The sequence below is a fragment of the Barbus barbus genome, assembly GCF_936440315.1.
Source record: "Barbus barbus genome assembly, chromosome: 21".
NCBI lineage: Eukaryota > Metazoa > Chordata > Actinopteri > Cypriniformes > Cyprinidae > Barbus > Barbus barbus.
The window spans coordinates 22,514,497-22,537,721 of record NC_136749.1 but is presented as its reverse complement, the minus strand read 5'-3'; the positions used below and the strand labels follow the sequence as shown (position 1 = coordinate 22,537,721).

At 36.6% G+C, this 23,225-nt stretch overlaps 1 protein-coding gene across 1 annotated transcript in view; it reads left to right on the top strand.

The window, feature by feature from the left end:
- LOC306887512 (adhesion G protein-coupled receptor B1-like) overlaps positions 1-23,225 on the top strand; it is a gene marked incomplete at both ends in the record, with an annotated part of 68,332 nt that overhangs the window by 39,285 nt on the left and 5,822 nt on the right. Inside the window, 11 exons of the mRNA XM_079445296.1 lie at positions 3,752-3,878; positions 9,626-9,729; positions 12,378-12,480; positions 12,631-12,781; positions 12,997-13,066; positions 13,322-13,388; positions 14,176-14,261; positions 17,708-17,806; positions 20,424-20,595; positions 20,705-20,800; positions 21,933-21,972. Coding sequence (XP_079301422.1) covers positions 3,752-3,878; positions 9,626-9,729; positions 12,378-12,480; positions 12,631-12,781; positions 12,997-13,066; positions 13,322-13,388; positions 14,176-14,261; positions 17,708-17,806; positions 20,424-20,595; positions 20,705-20,800; positions 21,933-21,972 — 1,115 coding nt within the window. The remainder of the gene's footprint in view (positions 1-3,751; positions 3,879-9,625; positions 9,730-12,377; positions 12,481-12,630; positions 12,782-12,996; positions 13,067-13,321; positions 13,389-14,175; positions 14,262-17,707; positions 17,807-20,423; positions 20,596-20,704; positions 20,801-21,932; positions 21,973-23,225) is intronic.

Sequence of the window (23,225 nt, the reverse complement as noted above, 5' to 3'; positions counted from 1 at the left end):
AAAATCACATGCAATTCTAGGAATGTTAATTTACAATTTGCACGGAAAATTAATAGATTACTTGTTCTTTTTCACTTCCATACACTACATTTAACAGTATTTTATTGTAAATACATGAAATGTCCTATTATATTTATTACAGTTTTTCAGCATCTAGTTAGTGAACTTATCTTTAACCAATTATTTTTGTTAATTAAAACTAAAACTTTTAGTAACTTGCTAAGACAATATTTCATATTATATTTAATTAGTATTTCATTAAATAAAATAAAAAAAATGAAATAAAAATAAATTAAACCTAAATAGCAATATTAAAAAAAGCCAAAAACTAATAAAAATGACAAAAGCACATAACAAAATTACTAAGAAATCTAACAAAATTAAAATGAAACCTGAAAGTATAAAAATAAAAGCTAATTCAAAATGTGGATAAAAGTATAATAGCATATAAATAATACTAAAATATTCATTTTTGCAGACTTTTACCATTAAAATGACAATATATATATATATATATATATATATATATATATATATATATATTTACACACGCACTGTATATATAGTTTTTCAAGCTTGCTTTTCTCATGCATCTGCACTTGGCATGTTCTCTGCAAACATGCACACTACAGCTGGACTGGAAGCCCATGATCCAATTACACAGCCGTGCTGCGCTGTCTTTATATTTGTGTGGTCGACACAAAGTCTTAATCGTATCACACGAGTGTCTGTGCAGTGGGTGATAATATATTGAGTTTCAGGTTTATGTGCTAATGTTAACACTGAGCCCTCCCCTGGGGCTGCAACACGCTGTGCTTCCAGCACTATACTGTTTGGCCCTCAGCGCTCTTCGAACCCCAGTGCATTATGGGTATCCCAGACTGCAGAGCTCTACCGCACAGTGGGTTTGGAATGGTGCCGGTAACCCCGGGTTTGTGTGTGTGTGTGTGTGCGTGTGTGTGAGTATATTGACTTCACGTTGCAGCTGCATGAAGAGGATGCTACGTGATTGATGGCTTGCTATTAGGATCAGTTGTACATGGAGTGGGTATGTTTTGATATGACTTTCATATCACTTTCATTGATGTCATTATGAGGTCTTTGTTACAATTATTTGAGCGTTAGATCAGACACAGCCGAATCATTCTGTCAAGAGGGTTCCTCGTCAAGATTATGAGATTCAAATTTGTGTAGGTGGCGGAATGGACTAATTATTGAGTGGCTTTGGGCAGCGGCACTAACCGCAACCTAAAGGTTCACTTGATTATTTATGATATTCGTGCTTTTATTGTCATCTGCTTTGGTGCATGCAAGTTTCATGGGAAGCATAAAACAGAATACATTTCTTGCAGAGAATAGAAAGATGTGGATTAATGTTCCTTTGGGTCTTATGAAAAGTCAGCTTTTGACATTTATTTTTAGTGTATGACAGTGTGTGTAATCTCTCCATATATTATAATATTCTGTGATATTTTAATATCATTCACAGTTTTCTATCACAGTCCAAACCAATACTGATTCAGAAATTCAAAACATTTTCTCTTCATTGAATGTTAAAGGTTAATTTACAATAAGGTCCAATTAGTTAATTAGTAAAACTACCATTAACTAACAATGAGCAATACAGTGTTTATTCACTTTTGTTATAATGTTAGTTCATAAAAATACAACTGTTCATTGTTAGTTTGTGTTGCTGTAGCTCATGTGCATTAAATAATATTAACACAACATTTGATTTTAGTATTGTGTATTAGTAAATGTTGAGATTAACATGAACTAAGATTAATAAATTTATAAATGAAGTTCTGTTAACTAATGAAACCTTATTGTAAAGTATTACCACTAATTGATTAGTTTATGTTCATTATTCTGTATCTGAACACGTGAGACATCATATGCATAACTGACATTCACAAGATAGAAAATAGAAAACATAAGACACTGTTCGGATTTTTTTTTTTTTTTTTTTTCCCTTCATGTTGTGCTCCAGGTCTCAGTGTCCAAGTGCAATATCCGTCCTCTGCTCCATTTCACTTTTCCTCCACACTTTATAAACTTACAAAGTTTTGACAGGTAAAAGAGACTGTTCTTTACTCCACTTGGAAGGCTTGCTGCAGGCTGAACACAGTGTGAAAAGGCTACCCCAAACTGTCCTTTGGGAACTTTCATTTCAAAGTGATTCTGTGAAGTTTGTAGTTTAATTTGCTATTATGTGTTTTGGAATGCAAGAAACTAGTAATACTGCTAGTGCAACAACAACTGCAATAATAATAATAATAAATTCTTCAAAATTATTAAATTTCCAACATTATTATTATTATTATTATAAAATAAAGCACCGAACTTCATGTCAACAATGGACCCTTTTCACAAGACTGTGATGACCCGTTTCAACTGTCATCAGCATCGTAAATCCTCAAGTTTTTTATATTTTGTTTTTTTATTTTTAAATGTATGTGCATTTATAACACTATACTTTGTATTATATCACCTTTGTATCGTTCTCTCTTCTGACAGCCGTTATCAGTCTTTCTCAATTTATTTCCTTTGATTGAAAGTTGTGAAAACACTATCATGGGAGTTTTTCTTTTGCTATTTGAGCAAATGAGAATGCAAAACATATATAGGCTATGTGGTACTCTCCCATTCACTGCTCTCAAAGTTTAAGAAGACTATGACAACTACTGTATGATGGCTTTTCCACTGCTGAGAAACCCGGAAATGTGAAAAAGGTTGTGGTGAACAATGAAATTAATTTTCTACCTATTAGATTGTGTTTTATTAACGTCTACACCTACACCAACACTAAACCTACCCCTTAAAAGGATGAAAAAATTGTAATTGTTGTTGTACAGTGTGACAAAAATTACGCTGTATTGATGTGCGCATGCCCAGTAGAGCCATAAGTATCCCTTTTAACCTTTACCATGCTAGATTTGTGTTGTTCATCAACAGACCAATCATATACTGAGTCAGCGCTTCCCTCATTCATTATTCATGTTTGTTCTACAGTCCAAAGGAACTTTGGCGCGTTTTTTTTCAGCGTTGAACGTTGAAAATGGCGTTGAGCTGTAATTGATAATGTAGTATCGACAGTTAATAGACTTTGTCGTTTTGTTTGTGCTTTTCTAGGCTTCAGTAGACTTAAAACAACCACCGAATTTATTTGTCGACATCTTTAATTTCCGCGTGCCAGTCGCATCCTGTCATTGAATGTTTTTAGTTTCATAAATATGCTGGGTTCAAATGAAGGATTTACAAATGTAGCCTTCCATGTGAAAATCGAAACCTGCATGGCTACCCAAGATTAATTAGCTAGGCTACTATAAAATGTGACCAGTGTGCAACAGGAATGATAACCCAGAATTATATTTACCCGGGGTTAGAATTTGCAGACATGCACTCTGTGTGTGTGTGTGGCTGCATATTTAATAATAATAATAATTTAATACATAAAATATTGAAATAAAATGCACTTATTATAAACGATTTTAAACTTAAACAGTAAGTTTTACTTTATTTTATTTCAGGACATTATTATTTTTTGCATTTGTGTAACTGTTTTTACATGAGCTAACCTGGCCATGCAGAAAGCAGAGGTGTGCGCTGCATCACATCATCCATTCATCTTTCTTTTCTCGCGCTCCGGCTCTCATACGGTGGGCACAGTGTGCGCTGGGTTAGAGAAATAGCTGTTTTATCGCAAGGGATTTGATCTCATTCCGCGCTTTTGTCTGTCTCCGCTCCGCAGCTCGTCGTTGCTGGGCTCCTGGTCTGCTCGAGGCTGTAGAGCCGTGCCCGTCGACTCCAGCACAACCAAATGCTTGTGTGACAGACTCTCCACCTTCGCCATTTTAGCACGCCTCAATCCCGATGTGGTAAGTCGAGCCATTTCTATTGTTTCTTTTAACGCCGAAGAACGTCAAGACGCGTTTGTGTGACATTGTGTGATTTAATGTACCGCTTTTTTTGTGTGTGTGTGGGGGGGGGGGGGTCATAGGCGTCATTGTCATTGTGTATCAACAGATCCCTCTCTCTCACTCCCCCCTCTCCTCCTCTCCACGGCATGCCAGAGCCATACAGCAGATTTAATGCAAATAATTTAAGACATTTTTCTTTTTTTTTTATGTGTTCTGAATATGTAGACACAAATATATGTGACAAAAAGGAACGTTTTGCTAGCTTTCTTTAATGCTATAACGCAGTGCATGAAACATGCTAGCTTTCATTTTGGATGTGCATACATTAAATGTTTGTACGGAGAAAATGCATGTGATTAATTATATAATAGTTCAAAATAGCTGTCTTAACTGCCTACATTACACTATCTATTATTTGTAAAGAAATGCAGTTTGTTTAAAACACACCAACATACAATTTCCCATATATATATATATATATATATATATATATATATTATTCTGTTGGATCTTGCTGTGTGGACACCTCAGATACATTTTTCTTGGTACATTCAGATGTGCATAGGGGATTTGTTGCCCTTTCCATCAGTGTAAAACATATTTTTTAATGACACACCATCCGTGCATTTGGGCCTTAGAGGGTTGTCTTTATGTAAATCTATATGTCTTCCTTTAAAATAGCATCTTTATTTAAAATGATGGGATTTGGTTTGGTTTAATGCAAGAAAGGACAGTGTCTTTGTGTGGAATTTTCATTCAGTGTGATTAGTTATTATTAGACTGGAAACTGCCTCTGAAGCAGTTTATTCACCAGTTGCCGTGGAAACAGCATGGGCAGTGGAAGTTCTTAAAGCTATAGAACACGCTATAACACTCTCTTTGTGCAGCTTGGCCCAGATATGAGCCAGAGAGCCCCCCCAAAAAAGAGGAAGAGGAAGCTTGACACCCTACTGGCCAAAACAATGGCCACGTCTTCTCTCGTTCGCTCTGCCAAGATGTTTCAGATTCAGACTGCTTCAGGAACAGAAGTCACTGTTGTGACACTGTTTTGATTTGGGAAACCAAGTGAAAAAGTGACATTATAACAAAGCAGAGTTAGGATCACAACATTACATACAGGCTACTGTGCACAAAGCTGCAAATATGGGGTACAAAAAGTGAATTGCTTTTGTAGCACATTTTACTGGCTTAATGTGGTTTGTTGCAATGCAATGCAAAACATATATATCCTACTTTTATTTGGGACTTTTAGTTGGATTGGAAAAAGGAAATATGGAATTTCTGTTCAACACAAACCACAATCAGTGTGAATTGCCTTTTGCAACAAATTTTACTTGCTTGGTATAGTTCACCCAAAAATTGACTCACCTTCAAGTTGTTCCAAACCATGCATTTCTTCCTTCTACTGAATACAAAAGATGATGTTTTGAAGAATTTGGGTAACCAAACAGTTGATGGAGCCCATCGACTTCCATAGTTTTCCATATGTTATTGGTAATGTGAAATTACCAGTCAAACAGGATATTCAAGAAAAAAATGTAGGATGCTGCTACTTCACTCTTTGAATCAGCTGGATTGGAAATGTGGGCTTTAGGAGCCGTAATTTGCTTAAATTCCACCAAAATATCTACTTGGCTATTATTTAACACTATCAAATTGTTCTCTCGGCCTAAGTCATGTCAGCAGAAAAGGAAAGTCTTTTCAGTGTAGCTACATTTTGATTAAAGATTAAAAAGACAAACAATTTTTATTTGGGACGATGTGCACTGATTGGTTGTTCACAATTAAACTAGGAAAGTGCATTAAAGTAAATAGGGTTATATTTATTTCATGCTGATCAAGGCTGATGTTACAGTATATTCAAGCAATGATTTTAAGATAGCCAGTTTAAATTTACACATTTTTATCTGTGTTTCAGAGGCCTCCTGTGTGCATTTATGTACTGCTATTTGCTTTCATGGATGTGTCTGTAAAGATCACATGATGTGCATGTCTCCTCGTGGTGATTCAGAGAGCTATAGTTGTATGCTAATCGCTCGCCTTATGATGGCTGCCTGTCCCGCTGTACCTGGTCAGATGGACGTGGAATATGGGAGTGTCGCAGTTAGCTCGTTCCATGCCTCATGGGAAGCATATTGTGGGGATTTCATCTGTGTAGCCGTGTGCCAGCAGAAGGGAGGACCGCTCCTCCCCTTGGCTTCACTCCCTGTCTGTCTCTCTCTTTCTCTAGTCTTCTCGCTTCAGATCCCCACTGCTATGCCGCTAATTATTCCTGCAGCTCCACTTGCCACCTCAAAATGGCCCATCCAACGGCCCCTCCACTGGCAACTAGCGTCCTACAGCTTCAGAATGATAAAGAGCCAGAGAAACACTTCCCTTCCTCTCTTTCCCTCCCACATTCTGAGTCTGAATATACAGTCAGCTGCAGTGCACATGGAAAGAGAAAAAAAGAAATAAAGGGAGATAGTACACTGCAGCTATTTTAATCCCACTCCGGTATTTCTACAGATGTTTCCAGCTTTGAACCGGGATCTGGTTTACATGGGTCAGATTGTCTTATGCTTTATAAGAAGTTTGATATGAGAAAATTGCTGTGGTTTTGCCCAGGCTGAATATTTATGAGCTAAAGCTTGTAGAAATGCACAGTTACGCTGCAGTTGTACTTGGATGAAGCTCTGAATACATCATTCCCAAATATGGGTCAGTGAAGATGGCGAGAGAAAGAAACCGCACACTGTGTTGAGCTGTTTCATGTTAGTACATTCTTCAGAGGTAGGCCATCAGCTTTTTGCTTGTCACTTGTAAAAGATTCAGGATTGCCTTTGCAAGTCTATTATTTACCTTTGTGCAGTCCTACTTAATTTGCATGCAGTTTGGCAAGTTTTAAAATATTAATTGACCAGTGTCCTTAGTACTTATTAAATATATTGTTTAGCTTATAGCTTATTAAATAACCATGCATTTCCAAGTACATTGTGGCTTAGTTATATTTATTTACTCATTTCTGTCAGGACCACTATCGTCAAAGATGATTGACAATTAGTATATAGTTTAGATTGGTGGTATGGTTCTTTTCTGGGCAAGAGAGCACCGATAACCCCACTAGGGTAAACAGAACAGAACCAACATAAATGTATTGTAGATATCACTAATATGCAATAACATTTTAGAAATTAATCTGATTTAAAGGAGAATTAGAAGGCCGAATCATGACTGGATGAGAGGAGGAGCTGGGGATGGAGGGGGGGTAATTAGCTATTGAGCAACGCGAAAGCTGCTGATTATACTTAAGGACCTTATGTATGAATGCTGAGATAGGCGTCATATTCCTATAGGTAGACGTGGATCAGCTGACGCGAGCTTGACTGACGTGACCTGCCAGAACTAATGCTACGCTTGAATATATATATTATATCAGGGCTCACAAAATCATTAGCCCGACGCCCCGGGCTACCTTAAAATACAGGGCTCCCACAGGTCCTTAAAAACTCTTCAGTTTAGTTGTATCAAACTTAAGGCTGAATTACACTTCAAAAGGCAATGATGTCATTGAATAAATATGAGCGCTGCACGTTTCAAATTAAAACACGACACGGATGTCTTTATGTGAATGTATCTGAAGGGAACCGACTGTCTTCAGAAAGGTGGCATTTCAATTTCATCTTACCTATAATGCCTGATAAAGCAGCGTTTATGAGCGCGAATGGTGCTGCATTGTGTACTGGAAACCGCTATATTAATCCGCTCCTAAAGCGCCACCTCGTGGCAGAGAATGAATTTGCATTTCCAATAAGCCTTTCTTGTATGGTCAGATCAATGCAAATATCGACCAATCTTTTTAAGCAGCAAACACATAGAGTTGTAAATGAGAAAGAAGTTAATGTGCCTTCTAAAAATCTAAACAATTAGACAGTAATATTTATTCATTTCAATTTAATATAATAATTTATATGCTTGATTTATCCCTTTTCTGGGATTTTTTTTGTGAAAACCTGTATCTGAACTGTAAATCATGTAATTTTATGGCTTAATATTGTATGTTACCATAGACATCGTACAAACCCCGCTCATACTGTGTTCATTTTACTTGTGCAGCTCTTAAAATGGGTATACCTTGTAAATAGTGAAATCAAATTCCTTCCTTCATATTTGTTGATATTTGTGTGTTGCAAATATTTTTGATTGACGATTAGACTCCTGTCTGATTTTCTATATTTAAAAAAAAAATGTTTTTTTTTTTTTTTTTATTTGGGCTAGTTAAATAAATTTTCAGGTTACCAAAATCTGAAGAGTACCTGCCCGAAGGGCTACCTGGGATTTTGACATTTTGCGAGCCCTGTATAAATATACACAGTAGACACATATAATGTGTAAACAATTTTTTTTTTTGATGCGATTAATTGTGATTGATTAATCGTTTGACAGCACTAATATATACGTATATATGATTTTGCATATTGATCAATTTTGTTTTAAATGTTTCCAAATTTCCTCTTACACGTTATTGTCCTAATACCAATGGCAGTATAAAGGCTTAAATTATTATAAAACTGAACAATGAATAATGAAGTGCACCAGCTTTCCAGAACTGACTTCATCGTGACTTTCTAAGCCTCTTTTTGCCTACCGTCTCGCAATCAAACATTTCAAAATTGACGGGATTTGATAGTTAATACTTGATAGTTCCCTTTCAGATAGGGATCCCAATTACGTCGTCACGTCGACATTACGTCTCCCGTTCCCTCCTTCAGGGAATGAGGGTTACATCAGTAACCGAGACGTTTTCATTCCCAACTTGCTATGGCTCAATGTCTGCACTGATGGACTGAATAATTCCCTTGGTTCGATTGTGGTTGTTCTGAGTACTAGCCTGTCTTCTACAGCTTTGGCTTAGTCAAGTGTTTGATTGGCCAGGAGAAGACAAACTTAGTCTCAGAGGATGCATTTCTTTCTTGATTGTCAGTGGGGACCTCACTGCAGTGCAGATTAATCAGAGGGATTTAATTAACTTGGCCCTGTGCGCACATTAAACCTGGAGACAAGACAGGCTATAAACTCAACCAATTATCTTGGTGTGTAAGTGTAAGTCTGTGTGTTTTCGACTTAAGGTGAGAAGTGCACACCTCTGTGAATATGTAACACCCATGGACATCCTTAACTCTGCTGTACCATATTTACAGTGTTTAACAGATAATATTTCTAGATGTGTATTATAGTGGCATAAGTCGTAGGCAAGGAATGCAGATATTCACAAACACACACAGGCATGCACTACGGTACAGTTAATGCTGCATACACCACTGCAGTGGCCGCTGTTTCTCCATCACATCACCATGGCAACCAAGACAATGGTTGCGCAAGCCTGCAAATGTGTTATATTTGAGGATTTTGGTTCACAATCACTGTATGAGTGATTCACAGCATCAGGCATTTAGCTTTTCCGGTGGTCTATGTGTCATTAGAAGCAGTCATAGGTTTTTATACTATAGCTCTCTGCTGTGCCCTCTGGATATCTCAGTCCTCAGTATCAGCTCTTTACCGAGTGACCGTCATCTCACCTTGTTCCTTATCCGGAGCCACACGGACAGCAGCCCACTCTCCCCAGCTCTCTTCTACACAGAATCTCATGAAGGACAGCAGGCGGCTAGCCTGATGCACCGTTAGCATCTGTGAGCACTAACAGAGTCTATTTCTTGTGTTGACAGAACATGGATAAGACCCAGCTTCCATCTGTGACTCTGATCGTGGGCTGCGGGGTCTCGTCCCTCACCCTGCTCCTCCTCATCATCATCTATGTGTCTGTTTGGAGGTAAGCAAGATCTTCCACTGATGAAATGCAATCTGGCTGTTCACCAGTAAAAAAAACTTACTTGATGGGAAACAATAGGGGTTTCAGCACCATGGACAGCGACATATATTTGTGTGAAAAGCTTTGAGATGCTTTGGAGTTTGAGTTTCAAATCAGTTGTTTGATGTAGGGATGCAACGATACCATTTTTTCAGAACCTATCCGATCCGATCCGATCCTGAAAATTCTGAGTATCTGCCGATACCGATCCAATCCGATACCAGCGCAGTTTTTTTTAAATCGATGTAGAATTTCTATACTTCTGTGTGTCTGTGTGTGTTACTCTTTTGTGTGTTAAACACAATCTACTACATATAGATAACTTAATTTTAATGAAAAATAACAAATGAAAAAGTATGTAATCATAATCTATGACAAAAATACTATTATAAACTTGGTTTATAATACAGCAAAAGATACTCTAGAAAAATCATGGGTGCACAATAATTTTATAAAACCTAGTGAAACATTTTTATTTACAAATAAAAGTGAATAAGTGTAGGACTAAATCTGGTGAAATTATACACATTGCTCTTTGAATTGTTGTAAAATACATTCATGAAAAAACAAGCAAATACATTTATATATAAATATATAGGCTACTATAAAATTAAAATACATTTCTTTTAAATCTATAGCACAGTAATGAAGGCAGCAACATATGATAGATAGGACAGAACAAGAAAGACTGTTAATAATCGTTCATTGCGCAAAAGTATTATAATAAGTAAGACTCCAATATAGAGCAGCAGAAAGCGCTTATGCGCATCCCGTGCGCAGAATGATGCGCTTGAAGCGACACGGAGTCACGGAGTCCGCATAGAAACGTTCAAAGTACAAAGGGAAGAGATATTAATGCGTAGTGTATTAAATCTGTGCGTACGTTTATTAATCCTTTTCTTTTAACAGTTTTAAACCTCAGTAACTGTGCGCTCTTGAAGAGAGGTTGACTGTAGTAACCGAACGTGACACGCAGTTTGAATGCTGAATGGAGGATGACAGACAGCCGCGGCGGAGAGAAGAGTTTACCTGAACTTAAATTTAAAGACTTAAATATTCATCTGTACCTCAGATTAAACTATGGAACAGCTTCAGAACACTTGAAATATAGTGCACAAAAACTTTATGGTGCTTTCTAATGGTTTTGTGCTTTCGTGGGGCTTAACAATAACACAGAATAGTATGCGCACAATATCGGATTTGGATCGGTCTCGTCTGAAAATGACCGTATCGGAGCCGATACCGATCCTGAGTATCGGATCGATGCATCCCTAGTTTGATGTGATGTAATTCTAAACAAGTCAGGTTGTTATTTACTATTCAGCATGTTATTAGTGAAAGGCTGATCAGCTAGGCCATTTAATGGCAATAATTGTTCTCAATTGGCTCATTCACAAAAGTGGTCATTCTGTCTAATGTCAGTTCCAATAACTACCAACAGCCTTGTCCATGGTCAGTGCACATTTTTAAATTATTTTGTCATTTTATTGTATGTTTTAAAATTATTTTTTTATTTAGAACTTTTATTCAGCTGGAATGTATTGATTGATCAAAAAATGACAGTAAAAACTTTCACTTAAAAAATAAATTCAGTTTCAAATAAATGCTGTTCTTTGCTTTGTTCATCGAAGAATCAAAAAGCTTTGTTCATCGAAGAATCGTGAAAGGAATGGATAACATTTTCCACAATTTTTAAGCAGCACAAGTGTTTTCAACATTGTAACATAATGATAAATAATATATTTTTTGAGCACCAAATAAGTACATCAGAATGATTTCTGAAGGATTATGTGACACTGAAGCCTGAAGCCTGTCGCCTATGGCTTGCTCAGTTGGGGACACTTTTTTGTTTTAGCGATTATCGTCAATTTGATTTCACAGATACTATTTAAACTAAACTGAGATAGACAATGACATCACTGAATTCAATAATGAAATGCCTTTAACTGAAAATTGAGTGTTTAATCTTATTATTATACATTACTGACACTCTATCCTCCAATTTGATACTGTTAAGTGCTTTGACACAATCTGTATTGTTAAAAGCGTTATATAAATAAAGGTGACTTGACTTGACTAGTAATGGCTGCTGAAAATTAAGCTTTGCAACACAGTAATAAATTACATTTTATATATTTTTTAATGGAGAGCAGTTATTTTAAATGGTATTAATGTTACCCAGTACTCCTGTTTTTACTATTTTTGATCAATTAATGCAACCTTGAGTCTGTATATACATAGGGATCATATACATATAGTACATCATGTACATATAGTACATAGGGATCTTTGCTTATACTTATATTTGCATTGATAAAACCTATTTTTTCATACAAAATATATTTGAAATTATTGAAAGTTATTTGTTTCTTTTTCTTTTCTTTTTTTTTATTTCACCATGCTATTTCCTCCTTTGCATCTTGTGCTTCAATGATCTGTTCAGATGCTTTCACTTGGTCAGTGTCACATCTTGGTCGCCACTAGAAATTATACATCAGTTCAGGTTCCATTTATGTGTCCATCTATTGAAAGCATGGTGGCTGAATAACAGCGAGCAATAGACATCATTCAGATGCATTGGCTCAGTGTTTCCGTGTGTTTTTCTTCAGGTACATCCGCTCAGAACGCTCTGTCATCCTCATCAACTTTTGTCTGTCCATCATCTCCTCCAATGCACTCATACTTATTGGACAAACTCAGACACGGAACAAGGTATGACCAAACAAACACAAATAAATTGATAAAACCCTTGATCTACAACAAAATATTCTTAATCTTCCTCTTTTCTCCTTTTTACATTCCATCCTTACCTTTGATGGCTGGATACTCTTTCTTTCTCTCTTACTATTTTCTTGCTCTTAGGTTGTTTGTACTCTTGTGGCTGCATTTCTGCACTTCTTCTTCCTGTCCTCTTTCTGTTGGGTTCTCACGGAGGCATGGCAGTCTTACATGGCCGTGACTGGCCGTCTTAGAAACCGCATCATACGTAAACGTTTCCTCTGCCTTGGTTGGGGTGAGGCTTGTCTAGTAACTTCTAGGCTTGTAACTTCATTTATAATCTCTTTCTTTTGAAAAATTACCCAACTGGGAAGTTGATTGTAAAATTTCACTTGGTTTTAGCAGCATTGTGTGGTACTATGTGTTATAGTCTAAAATCTTAGATGAAGTTTAACTGAATTTACTCAAATACTCAACTACTTTCCAATTATTTCTGTTCCCTTTTTATAGGTTTACCTGCTCTCGTTGTAGCAATTTCTGTTGGCTTTACAAAGGCAAAGGGATATGGCACTGTTAGCTAGTAAGTATGATCATGATTAAGTTGATCAATCATCTATTTTCACCTATATACAGTAATTCCTAATGCTTTCAATGGCCGGTCGGTCCCTGCATTACATTCTTCAAGTGGACACTTCAAAATGTTAAAAACAATTAATTACAGCCACATTATCTGACAACCCCATCACTGATTTTTCTTTCCCTCTGGTCTCTTTATCCTTTATCTTACTTCTGTCTCTATCACTCTCACTCCCTCTTTCTTTGTGTTATGTGTTAGTTGCTGGCTCTCTCTGGAAGGCGGTTTGTTGTACGCGTTTGTGGGACCAGCTGCTGCTGTCGTCTTGGTACAATTTATCTCTCTATTTGATTTATTCACAGAAATCTTCTGTCCCTCATTTCCAGACTCAATGTTTAATGTTGCTAGCATCACTGCACCCAAACATGGAATTTTACAATAAATAAACCACCACAAGCTCTTATGAATGAGAATGCAGACAGTTCCAGATCTCACCCTCATAATGCCACAACATAATATCCAGCAAACACGTGTTTCAGTAGATCTGTTTTAACACAGCGGATGCTAAGCATGCCAAGTGTGGACATAATAGCCATTACACCACTGCAGATTAATTAAACGAGATCTGGGCTTAGACTATATTAACATGGATTACAGCGATATCTATTTTATTCAATAACAGGTTTCGTTTTGTCAGACAATATAATGGTGAATTTTCTATACAGTCTCATAAGAAATGTCATTCCACTGCAATTTTTCTCTGTTCAACCAAAACATCTTTCAGTAGCTAGTTTTGTTAATTGTATATTAATATTGATTTATATTTAGTATTAGTATTTGCTGTAGTGTCAAAAATTGGTATTCAAAATCATATTGACTCCTGAAATATTGGTATTATCACAATCCTGGTGCAGAAGTAGCTTAAATAACAACATATTTAGATATTTTATTGGCAGTACTGTTACAACATATTAAAATAGAATAAAACCACAAGTTAAATGAGCCTTTATAGAAATATACATCACGTTGGAGACCATAGGACCATGTTTCTATTGTGAGACTGGGCTGGATCTTAAGATGCACATGTGTTCACCTTTCTCCTCTCTCTTCACCAGGTTAACATGGTTATCGGGATTCTGGTTTTTAACAAACTGGTGTCTAAAGATGGCATAACTGATATGAAACTCAAGGAGAGGGCCGGGTATGCTTCACAGCACTCATTCATCTCATTGGCTGACCTCTAACCAGCTCTGAGAAAGAGCTTCATTGGCCAGACCTCTCATAACATCTCTCCCCTTTCCAGAAGGACATGTATTATCATGAATGAATTAGAAGCACTACAAAAAATTACTTTCTTATAATAATCATCTTAAAATGACCTTAGCATCTTTACAGGGATCTTAAAACAGGAAACATCACATATGATTGTTTTCAGAAACTATTCCTTGAGTTCTTCTATACCTTGCATTTTACAGATAAATTGGCAATCAAAATTAGCAAGGTTTGTGCTTTGAAAAAAACTACATTTTTTTCATCAGAAGAGAGATCGCAAAGGACTGGTTATTGGTCCCGTCAAAAGCAAGATGACATTTCTGCTCACTCAGTGCATTTCTTTTACCTTTCCGTTGGTGATTTGCCATGTGTCGCTTAATCATTTCTCCAGCTTCTCTTGATTTTTAGGTGTTGCTGTGCATCTTGATTCAAAGCTGTTTAAATCCATGTGTGCCATGTTTCTGTGTGTGAAATGTTTATTTGAGGGGCAGTCGCAAAGGAGCCGGCAAAGGAAACTTGACATAACATGTCAGCTTCATGCGTCTGATCGATAGCACTCAGGCTGAGCGAATTTCTCATTTTATATCCATTGATTTTGACAAGTTTTCAGTCGTGTGAGTTAAATGTCATTGAAGCTGAAGTATGAAGCGAGAATTGTTATTATAGACCTCATTATAAGGGTTTCACAATCGTACACTGTCCATCTCCGTGCCATGGACCATCAATTACACACTGGAATTGTTAATCTTCCAAGATTCACATGCCTTCTACCAATCAGGCTTCAGAGCGGAAACATGGCCTGAGATTTATTACCGAGAAGACGAATATTACTCATGTTATGACTCATGATTGACTGTCTGTGTTTCCTTTTCTGGGCTGTGCTCCACTGCCTGCAGGCTGACGCGTGCACTTAACTGGCATCGTTTTTGCATCCGACTGTTTTCTTTCCCTTGTCCTTATCTTTCTTTTTGTGTTTTTAGATTATTATTATGAATATTTCATTTAAACTATGTTGTGTTTGCCTCTGCTATGATCTCTCTGATCGACTGTGTTTGTTTTTGTGCTCTTTGAAACATTGTATCAGAGTTACCACAGCATCCCCTCGCTCACACTCAGGGCTCTCCTCTCTGCCCCGCCCACCCGACACTGATTGGCTGAGATGCAGGTCCGTCCACCCTCTAATTTAGCCTCTCCCACAAAACACAGTTTTTAATTAGTGCTTAAATTTGCCTTAATGGGCTTTTAGGACTGTCAATTTTCTGAATAATTCTGATGGAAGCATGCTGGTTAGATTAAATGTGCTTTAGATTATACATTTAGATTTAGAATAGCTTTAGATTCAGCTTTCTGATTCTTGTGTTGATCCATAAATTAGTTTGTGTGTGAGTGTGTGTGAGTGTGTGAAAGTATGCTTGTAAAGTTCTGTTTGTGCTTAAGTAATAATGGGAAATATTTTTGCAATTCCAAAACTCTTATCAACATGTTTGCTTGAGTATTTTCCAGCCGCATTGCGTTCTCTGCGGAAACCGATTAACTCAAGGCTGGATGCAGTTGTTTGGTGCTGATAGATGGGAAGGGTGAATTAGATTTAGAGGGAGGATTTTTTATTCCTTTTCCCTCCCTCCCTCGCCCTTGTTCTTAAACACAGCATTTTTCATTAGCCTAATTAATAAGCGCTGCTCTTAATTACACTTAGTTAAGGAGTAGCACTTTGGATAGTCTCTGTTCACCTGTAAATCCTGGCATTTTCTTCAGTTTTAGAGTATCAAAGTGCATTTTGACAAATTGTCGTGGCTCTCATCAATAATTTATGCTTTGCTTTATTGACTGCGGCAAGACAAAACACAAGATGAAATGTTTTAAAAATGGAGGGTACAATAAATGAGAAAGTTTGTTTCAATATTTGGTAAAGGATCATATCAGCTCGGTCTTATCAAGTCCCTCCACCTCCACGAGGGACTAGCATGTAATTAAAAAAATGCTGATTGCTTTTTAATATCACTGCCTCTAGTGAGGTTTTATTGGTCACATTGGCATTTTGCTTGGAATTGAATTTCTTATGTGTGGTTTAATCTACATGTCTGCCAGTAGCAGAATCAGGTTCATATCTGTTTGGGCAGCCATGCCAAGCTGATGGCTTTAATTGTTTTTTTGCAGGTGGCTGTTTTGTGTACAACAGCATTACATTCATTACCGTTCAAAAATTTTGAATTTTTTTCTTTCAAAATTTTTATTTGCCATAGAATTCACTTTTTACAAAAATATTAAGCAGCACATTGATTTCAACTGTGATAATAATATTTTTTTCTTGTGCACCAGATCAGCATATTAGAATGATTTCTGAAGGATCATGTGACACTGAAGTCTTGAGTAATTGCTGCTGATAATTCAGCTTTGCAATCACAGACATACATTTTATTTTAAAATATATTAGAAAATAGAAGACAGTAACTTTTTAAATTGGAATAATATTTTTAACCACGTTACTCTTTTTACTGTATTTTGACTAACATTTTGGACTATGTTAAACAATGCAGCTTCACTTTTTTTTTCTGAAAATGGAATGCATATTTTGCATATTTTTCACATTTCATAAGCAAATATTAAAATGCATTTAAGATCCTTTGTAGAAGCATATTTTAAAAATCTCAAGTACGGTTGTATGCTGTACTGAAACCATGAGTTGTACTGCATTTTATTTAAAAAAAACAAGCCACACATATATATGCAGAGTTCGATATTGACAGTTATGGCTGTGGATGACTTTAATGTGTCTCCTAAAATGACCGTGATTTAGCATCGTGTCTGTGAATGCACGATCTCCGGCTGTCAACATGCATGAATGTTTGTGTGTATGTTTTTCAGCCAGCTTTTTTCGAGTTCCTGTGTCTCTCTCCAGGGCCCAAAGACAGATGCAGAGTGGGACGGATAAACCGCTCGCAGCCTAAATCAAGCAAATTCCATATGGCATACTAATGCAAAAGAAGATTTTGATGTCATTGATATGACAGAATCAAAATCTTATCATGTAGCATTTTACATAGACTGTCAGTGGAAATAAATGATGGTAATCTATACATACATGCACTGCATATAGAGTTTCTTTTTTTTCTTGCAAGCTGTTTGTCCCACGTTTAATCAGGCCTATTTAGATATGAAGCTAACGTGACGGCATCTTTTCCATTATTCCCGCACTCTTCCCAAAGCCTTAACAGAGATCTGCCCTGAGTGAGAGCTGGAAGGGGATTCTGTGGCCGCTAGTTGTGTGTATCTGCTTGGATATAGATGTGTGTGTCTCTGTGTGTGTGCGAGAGCGTGTGTGTGGTTAAATGTCAGCGTACATGTGTATTTCAGTGTGTTGATTTGACTTTGCAGTCAGATGGCAGTGCCACTGTACAATATGACGCTCAAATGTGCCAAGTGCGGAGTTATCTCGTCGGCTGACGTTTCCACCACAGCTACCAGTAACGCCATGTTAGTCCCGCTAATTATTTACCAACTCTTTGATGCTCTGCCTTCGGTTCTGTTTTCCTTTCTTTCTGCATATTTCTTACCTCACCCTTGTTTTTCCTTTTCTGGTTTTCTCCCCATTCATTTCCCTCACCCTGCTATTGCTCCTTAGCTGTTATGTCAAAAGTGATCAGCAAAGACAGAGCTTTTATGTTGTCGTAATGCTAAATCATGCAGATGCAATAGGAGCTTATCCTAAAGCCCTGCTGTGTATGTTTGTGTGAGTGTGCAAGCGTGTTTGACCAGACAGTTCCTTGCTAGAGATTACCATGGTAACAATAATTTCTGTCAAAGCAGCATAGTTTTAGTTATAAGAAATTAGTTTTAGGCATTTGGCTGACGTTTTCATCCAAAAAAAACTTTCAGTGCATCCCCTGGGATTCAAACCCATGGTTTTGGTGTTGCTAGCATCATGCTGTACTAGTTACTGGCTTAAGTGAAAGATCAATATGTAATCTAGGCATGATCTATCACCTTTAAATCAGTTATTTTGAGAAATCTTCCATGTGGTTAACAGATGCATTGGCACTTTCAGATATTTTTAGTAAATTTTGAGTAATATTCAGTGTTGTTATTGGTAACTAAAACTAATGGGTTTCTGTAATTGAAATAAGGCTATTAAAAAATGAATATAAATATTAGATAAAAAATGAACATTTAAAATGTTGCCTTGGCAACTAACTGAAATAAGTACTAAAATGACCAAATCTAAAACTGACGATAAAATAAAGCGAAATAGAAATATAAAAAAATCAAAATAACAAAATTATTCAAATTAAAATATAAAAATAAAAGTTCTTTCAAAATGATATACAATATAAGTAATAAAAAAAAAAACACTGGTAATATTCAGATAAAACATGCTAAATTCAGCACATTTATACACATCCCAGTTGGTATAATTCAAATGAATTAGATCATATTACATACTGTATATAGTGTATATCAGAGATTTGAAAACTCATATTGGTCAATCACTATACTAAAAAAAACATGTAGAAACAGTTTTCACTCAGAAATTGCTATTCAATAATGCAAATAAAGTAGAAAAACTCATATTATTTTCTTGTAAAATGTTCCCCAGTTATCTTAGTTTTACTTTCAACTTCGAAGTATTATAGATAGATATATGTTTTATGGTGTAGCCTTAAAATGTTGCCGGAATTTTTCTGCCTCTCTCTGCATTTTCTTTTTCTTTTTTTTTTTCCTCTGTTTCTCTTGTGATGACAGTGGTGGCCAAATATTCTGTAGTGACAGTAACTGTATGGTATGTTGCTTGAACTGGTATTTTGGTGGAAACTATGGTTGCCATGAGACATTTTTGAAAGGGCTATTAATAGCAGCTATGTCAAGAATGGCTTGTCTGACTGTGAGGCTTCAATGAGCCATATTTATCAGGTCTCTGTCATTAGCCTGTTGCTGGTACTGGCCGGGTGTTTCACTCCGCAATGTGACATAAAGTAGATCAGCCATTTATTAATGTTCACGAGCATGTGTAGGATGGTGTTGTACATGGCAGAATCTAAGAAGCAATAAGAGAGGTTAAAATCATGCAACCTACAATATAAATTCATCTACATTTATTTATTTTGCTGGTGAATTGCAGCAATTTGTAAACATACCTCAGCAGATAGAGTTAAAGGTCAATGAGGTTTTACCACATTATGTGTTTGCATACATGTATAGATTGACTACATTTGCGGTTAGCAGTGCTTGTGCTGAGTACTTCATAAAGACAATCATGTACATGTCTTTATGGGGTCTGTGTATCTGTTCGTGAAAGACATCTATTGTAAATCCATAATGTATTTAAAAAAAATGAATTGTGATTGTTTCCCAAAACAGTATAGCCACTGTACTCTTTTTTGTGTTTCTATGAGCATCCCTGACGTGTGTGCATGTGTGATTGGCAGAGTGTGTGTTTGTTGGTGCATTAAAAAGATACAAATGCAGTAGAATGGAGCAGATAAATAATTAAATATTTAAAAAATAAAATAAAATAAAAGGCAGGAATAAAATAGAAAGAATAGTTAGACATAGGACTTGCTGAGCATGCTGACCCTTCCTCCAAATCCATTATCAGGGGAGAGTTCTTCTCTAAAGACCACTGAAATGTCTACATTTCTTCATCTTTCATCCTCTCATTTGTCTTCCTCTTTTTTCATAATCCATTGCACCTTTTTATTGCTTCTTTTGTCTTATGTTTACCTGTTGCACCTGTTCACATGTTTTGAACTGTGATTGAACCTACATGTTTTGAGTACCAGTATATTGATATTGTTCAGAGTATAATCAACAAAAAGGGCAACTCTAGCTCATATTGAACACTGCATTGATCTGTGTATTCGTATATTAATGCTCTTTAGTGCAATACCACATTCATATTTGTAAAACACTCCTCAGTCATCCAAGAAATCAATAATGTGTGATAAATATTAATTAGCTCTATAAGAAATTTCTAAATATCAACCAAAGTCACTCCGAAAGAGAGGCTTATCCTTTAGTTTTGCCCTCTTTGTAATTTTGTATGGCAATTGTGATATGAACAGTCACTTAGTGTAATTCTACTCCTGTCCTGTAGGGCGTCGCTGTGGAGCTCATGCGTTGTACTGCCACTGCTGGCTCTCACTTGGATGTCGGCAGTCCTGGCCATCACTGACCGCCGTTCAGCCTTGTTTCAGATCCTTTTTGCCGTATTTGACTCCCTCGAGGGCTTCGTTATCGTGATGGTGCATTGCATCCTACGCAGAGAGGTGAGAGAACCTGTCTGATATTTGGTTTCAAATTGAAGGACTTTCTAATTATAGATGCAAATTACATACTTAGACATGTTTTTTTTTTGTTTTTTTTACAATCAATTAGGTACAAGAGGCAGTAAAGTGTCGTGTTGTTGACCGTCAAGAGGATGGAAACGGTGACTCTGGTGGATCTTTCCAGAACGGCCATGCTCAGCTGATGGTGAATTGCGACTAAATATCTGTATTTCTGTTGCACTTTAAAGGGGTCATCGGATGCCCATTTTACAGAAGTTGATATGATTCTTTAGGGTCTTAATGAAAAGTCTATAACATACTTTGGTTAAAAATTCTCAGTGGTAGTGTAAAAAACACCTTCTTTACCCTGAGTTTTCAGCACGTTGATCTAGTCCATGTTTCTTTAAATCCTAGTGAGCTCTGCTGACTCCTCCCCTCTCTTCCGTGGAGTGACGAGCAGACCATAGATATGTGTAGATTCCCTATTCGACCGCTCCAGATACGTTGACACGTCAGCCATCTCGCATTCACCATAATAATCAATGAATATTCAAAGATATACAAACGTATAACTTGCTGTTGTAGACGCACACAGTCAGTGCACTCAAAGATTCGCAGACCGTTCCAAAAATAGCGGATGGCTTACATATCACAGCCCATAGAAAGAGTCGATAATGAGGCATCTAGGTATATATATGGAGCATACTACTAAACTTCAGCCGCGAAACTGGCTAACTAGCACATTATTAGGAAAGGTGATTTGCAAAGATTCATGAAAACCCTTATACTCACTTCTTCTGTAGATAAAGCTGGATCACGAATGATTCGGGCAAACATAGACACATTTATGTAGATCGGGGATCGGCGCATTCCCTTCAAAACGAAAGTAACGTTAATCCTCTGCCTTCAGTGGCTCAGATGTGGGGAGTTAATAATGACTGCTATGTTCATTATTACATCCAACAACTAAACACTTCAGTCGCTTAATCTGAGACATTCTTGTCTTCCCCTGCACCGGAGGTGGACAGCTCTCAGCTCACTCAGGGCGGGTCTAAGGTAAGACGGTCTTGTCAATCAACTCTCGTGGGAGCAGCCTGTACAGAACTACGTCATTATGACAGGAACCTCAGAACAGCCTGATTTGAGAAAGGGGATTTTAAAATAGGGATTTAAAAAAAAAAACACTGGGTGATTTTTTTTCATTATAGGATGGATGTATACACACACTTCCAACACACATTTATGTTCAAACAACTTGAAAAGTGAATTTTGCATCCGATGATCCCTTTAAGCATAAATTTGTGGTTTAAAACTCTCATTCTCGTTGTTTTCTCCAGACCGACTTTGAAAAGGATGTGGACATGGCTTGTCGATCAGGTGAGTCTCTCGCAACATATGCTCTGGTCACTTAAAGTTGTTTTGACATCCCTCTGAGGGGTTAAGACAAGACAAGTGCCATTTTACAGGCCACACAATGCATTTTCTTCAAGGAATTTCAGAACACGATCTGATGGCTTGCGTGAAGCAAAATGTAGATAAATAGACTGTTCCCCTGCCGTGCCTCAGATCTGCCGGCCTGTCCTAATTAAGTCCCTCACGACATTTCATTATCAGATAGCAGCTTTCTTCTCTGATAACTATCGGAAATGGGATTCTGATTATTTGTCAAGACGACATATCAAGCTAGCATCTGGAAATAGAGACTTGTGATGTGATATTTTTTGCTTTTTTGAAGTATGAAGGACTAAAAATTAAGCCTTCAATGAGCCTTCCTTCAGTTAGTTGCACTGAAGACTTTTTCACATCTTGCTGAAGCTAAAGTTTAATTCTTGGCTGGATTATTGTGCAAAGCATAATGCAACCCTCAAAGTTCAAACAATTTCTCAACTTTGCTTGCTCCTGTTTTCTACAGACCTTTTGTAACATAGTCAATTATAACCTGGTAATTCACATAATGTATAATTAGCTTGCTGGTACTCGTGGCAAAATCAAAATAAGAAGAGATATTGATCCTTTGTGTATTTACACCTTTATGATCCCATCTTTGATTAATCTTTTAATTAACATTAGTTAACAACATTAGTAAACATGAACTAAGAATGAACAATACTTCTACAACATTTATTAATCTTAGTTAATGTTCATTTCAGCATTTACTGATGCATTATTAAATTCACAAGTTGTGTTTGTTAACATTAGTTAATGTAGTGTGAACTAACATGAGTAAACAATGAACAATTCTATTTTCATTAACATTAACAAAGTTTAATAAATAGTGTAATAAATGCATTGTTCATTGTTTGTTCATGTTAGTTAATACATTAACTAATGTTAATAAATGGAACCTTATTATAAAGTGTTACCGAATTTTACTGTCTACCCTTTCAACTTTCTAGATCTTAGAACTTGCTTTTCTGTGAGGTACAAGTGTTGTCATTAGGGCCATTTAAATTCTAATGCGTGAAACTTGGGTGAGCTGCATAACAATAGAATTTACTGTGTAGTGTGGAATGTCACCGAATTTGTGGAATGTCACCGAATTTGCCAAATTTTGGATTAATAAATCAAAAGTAGGGCTGTAAAATTAATTAAATTCAAAGTGTTGGTTAGCATTAAAAACCACAACAAAT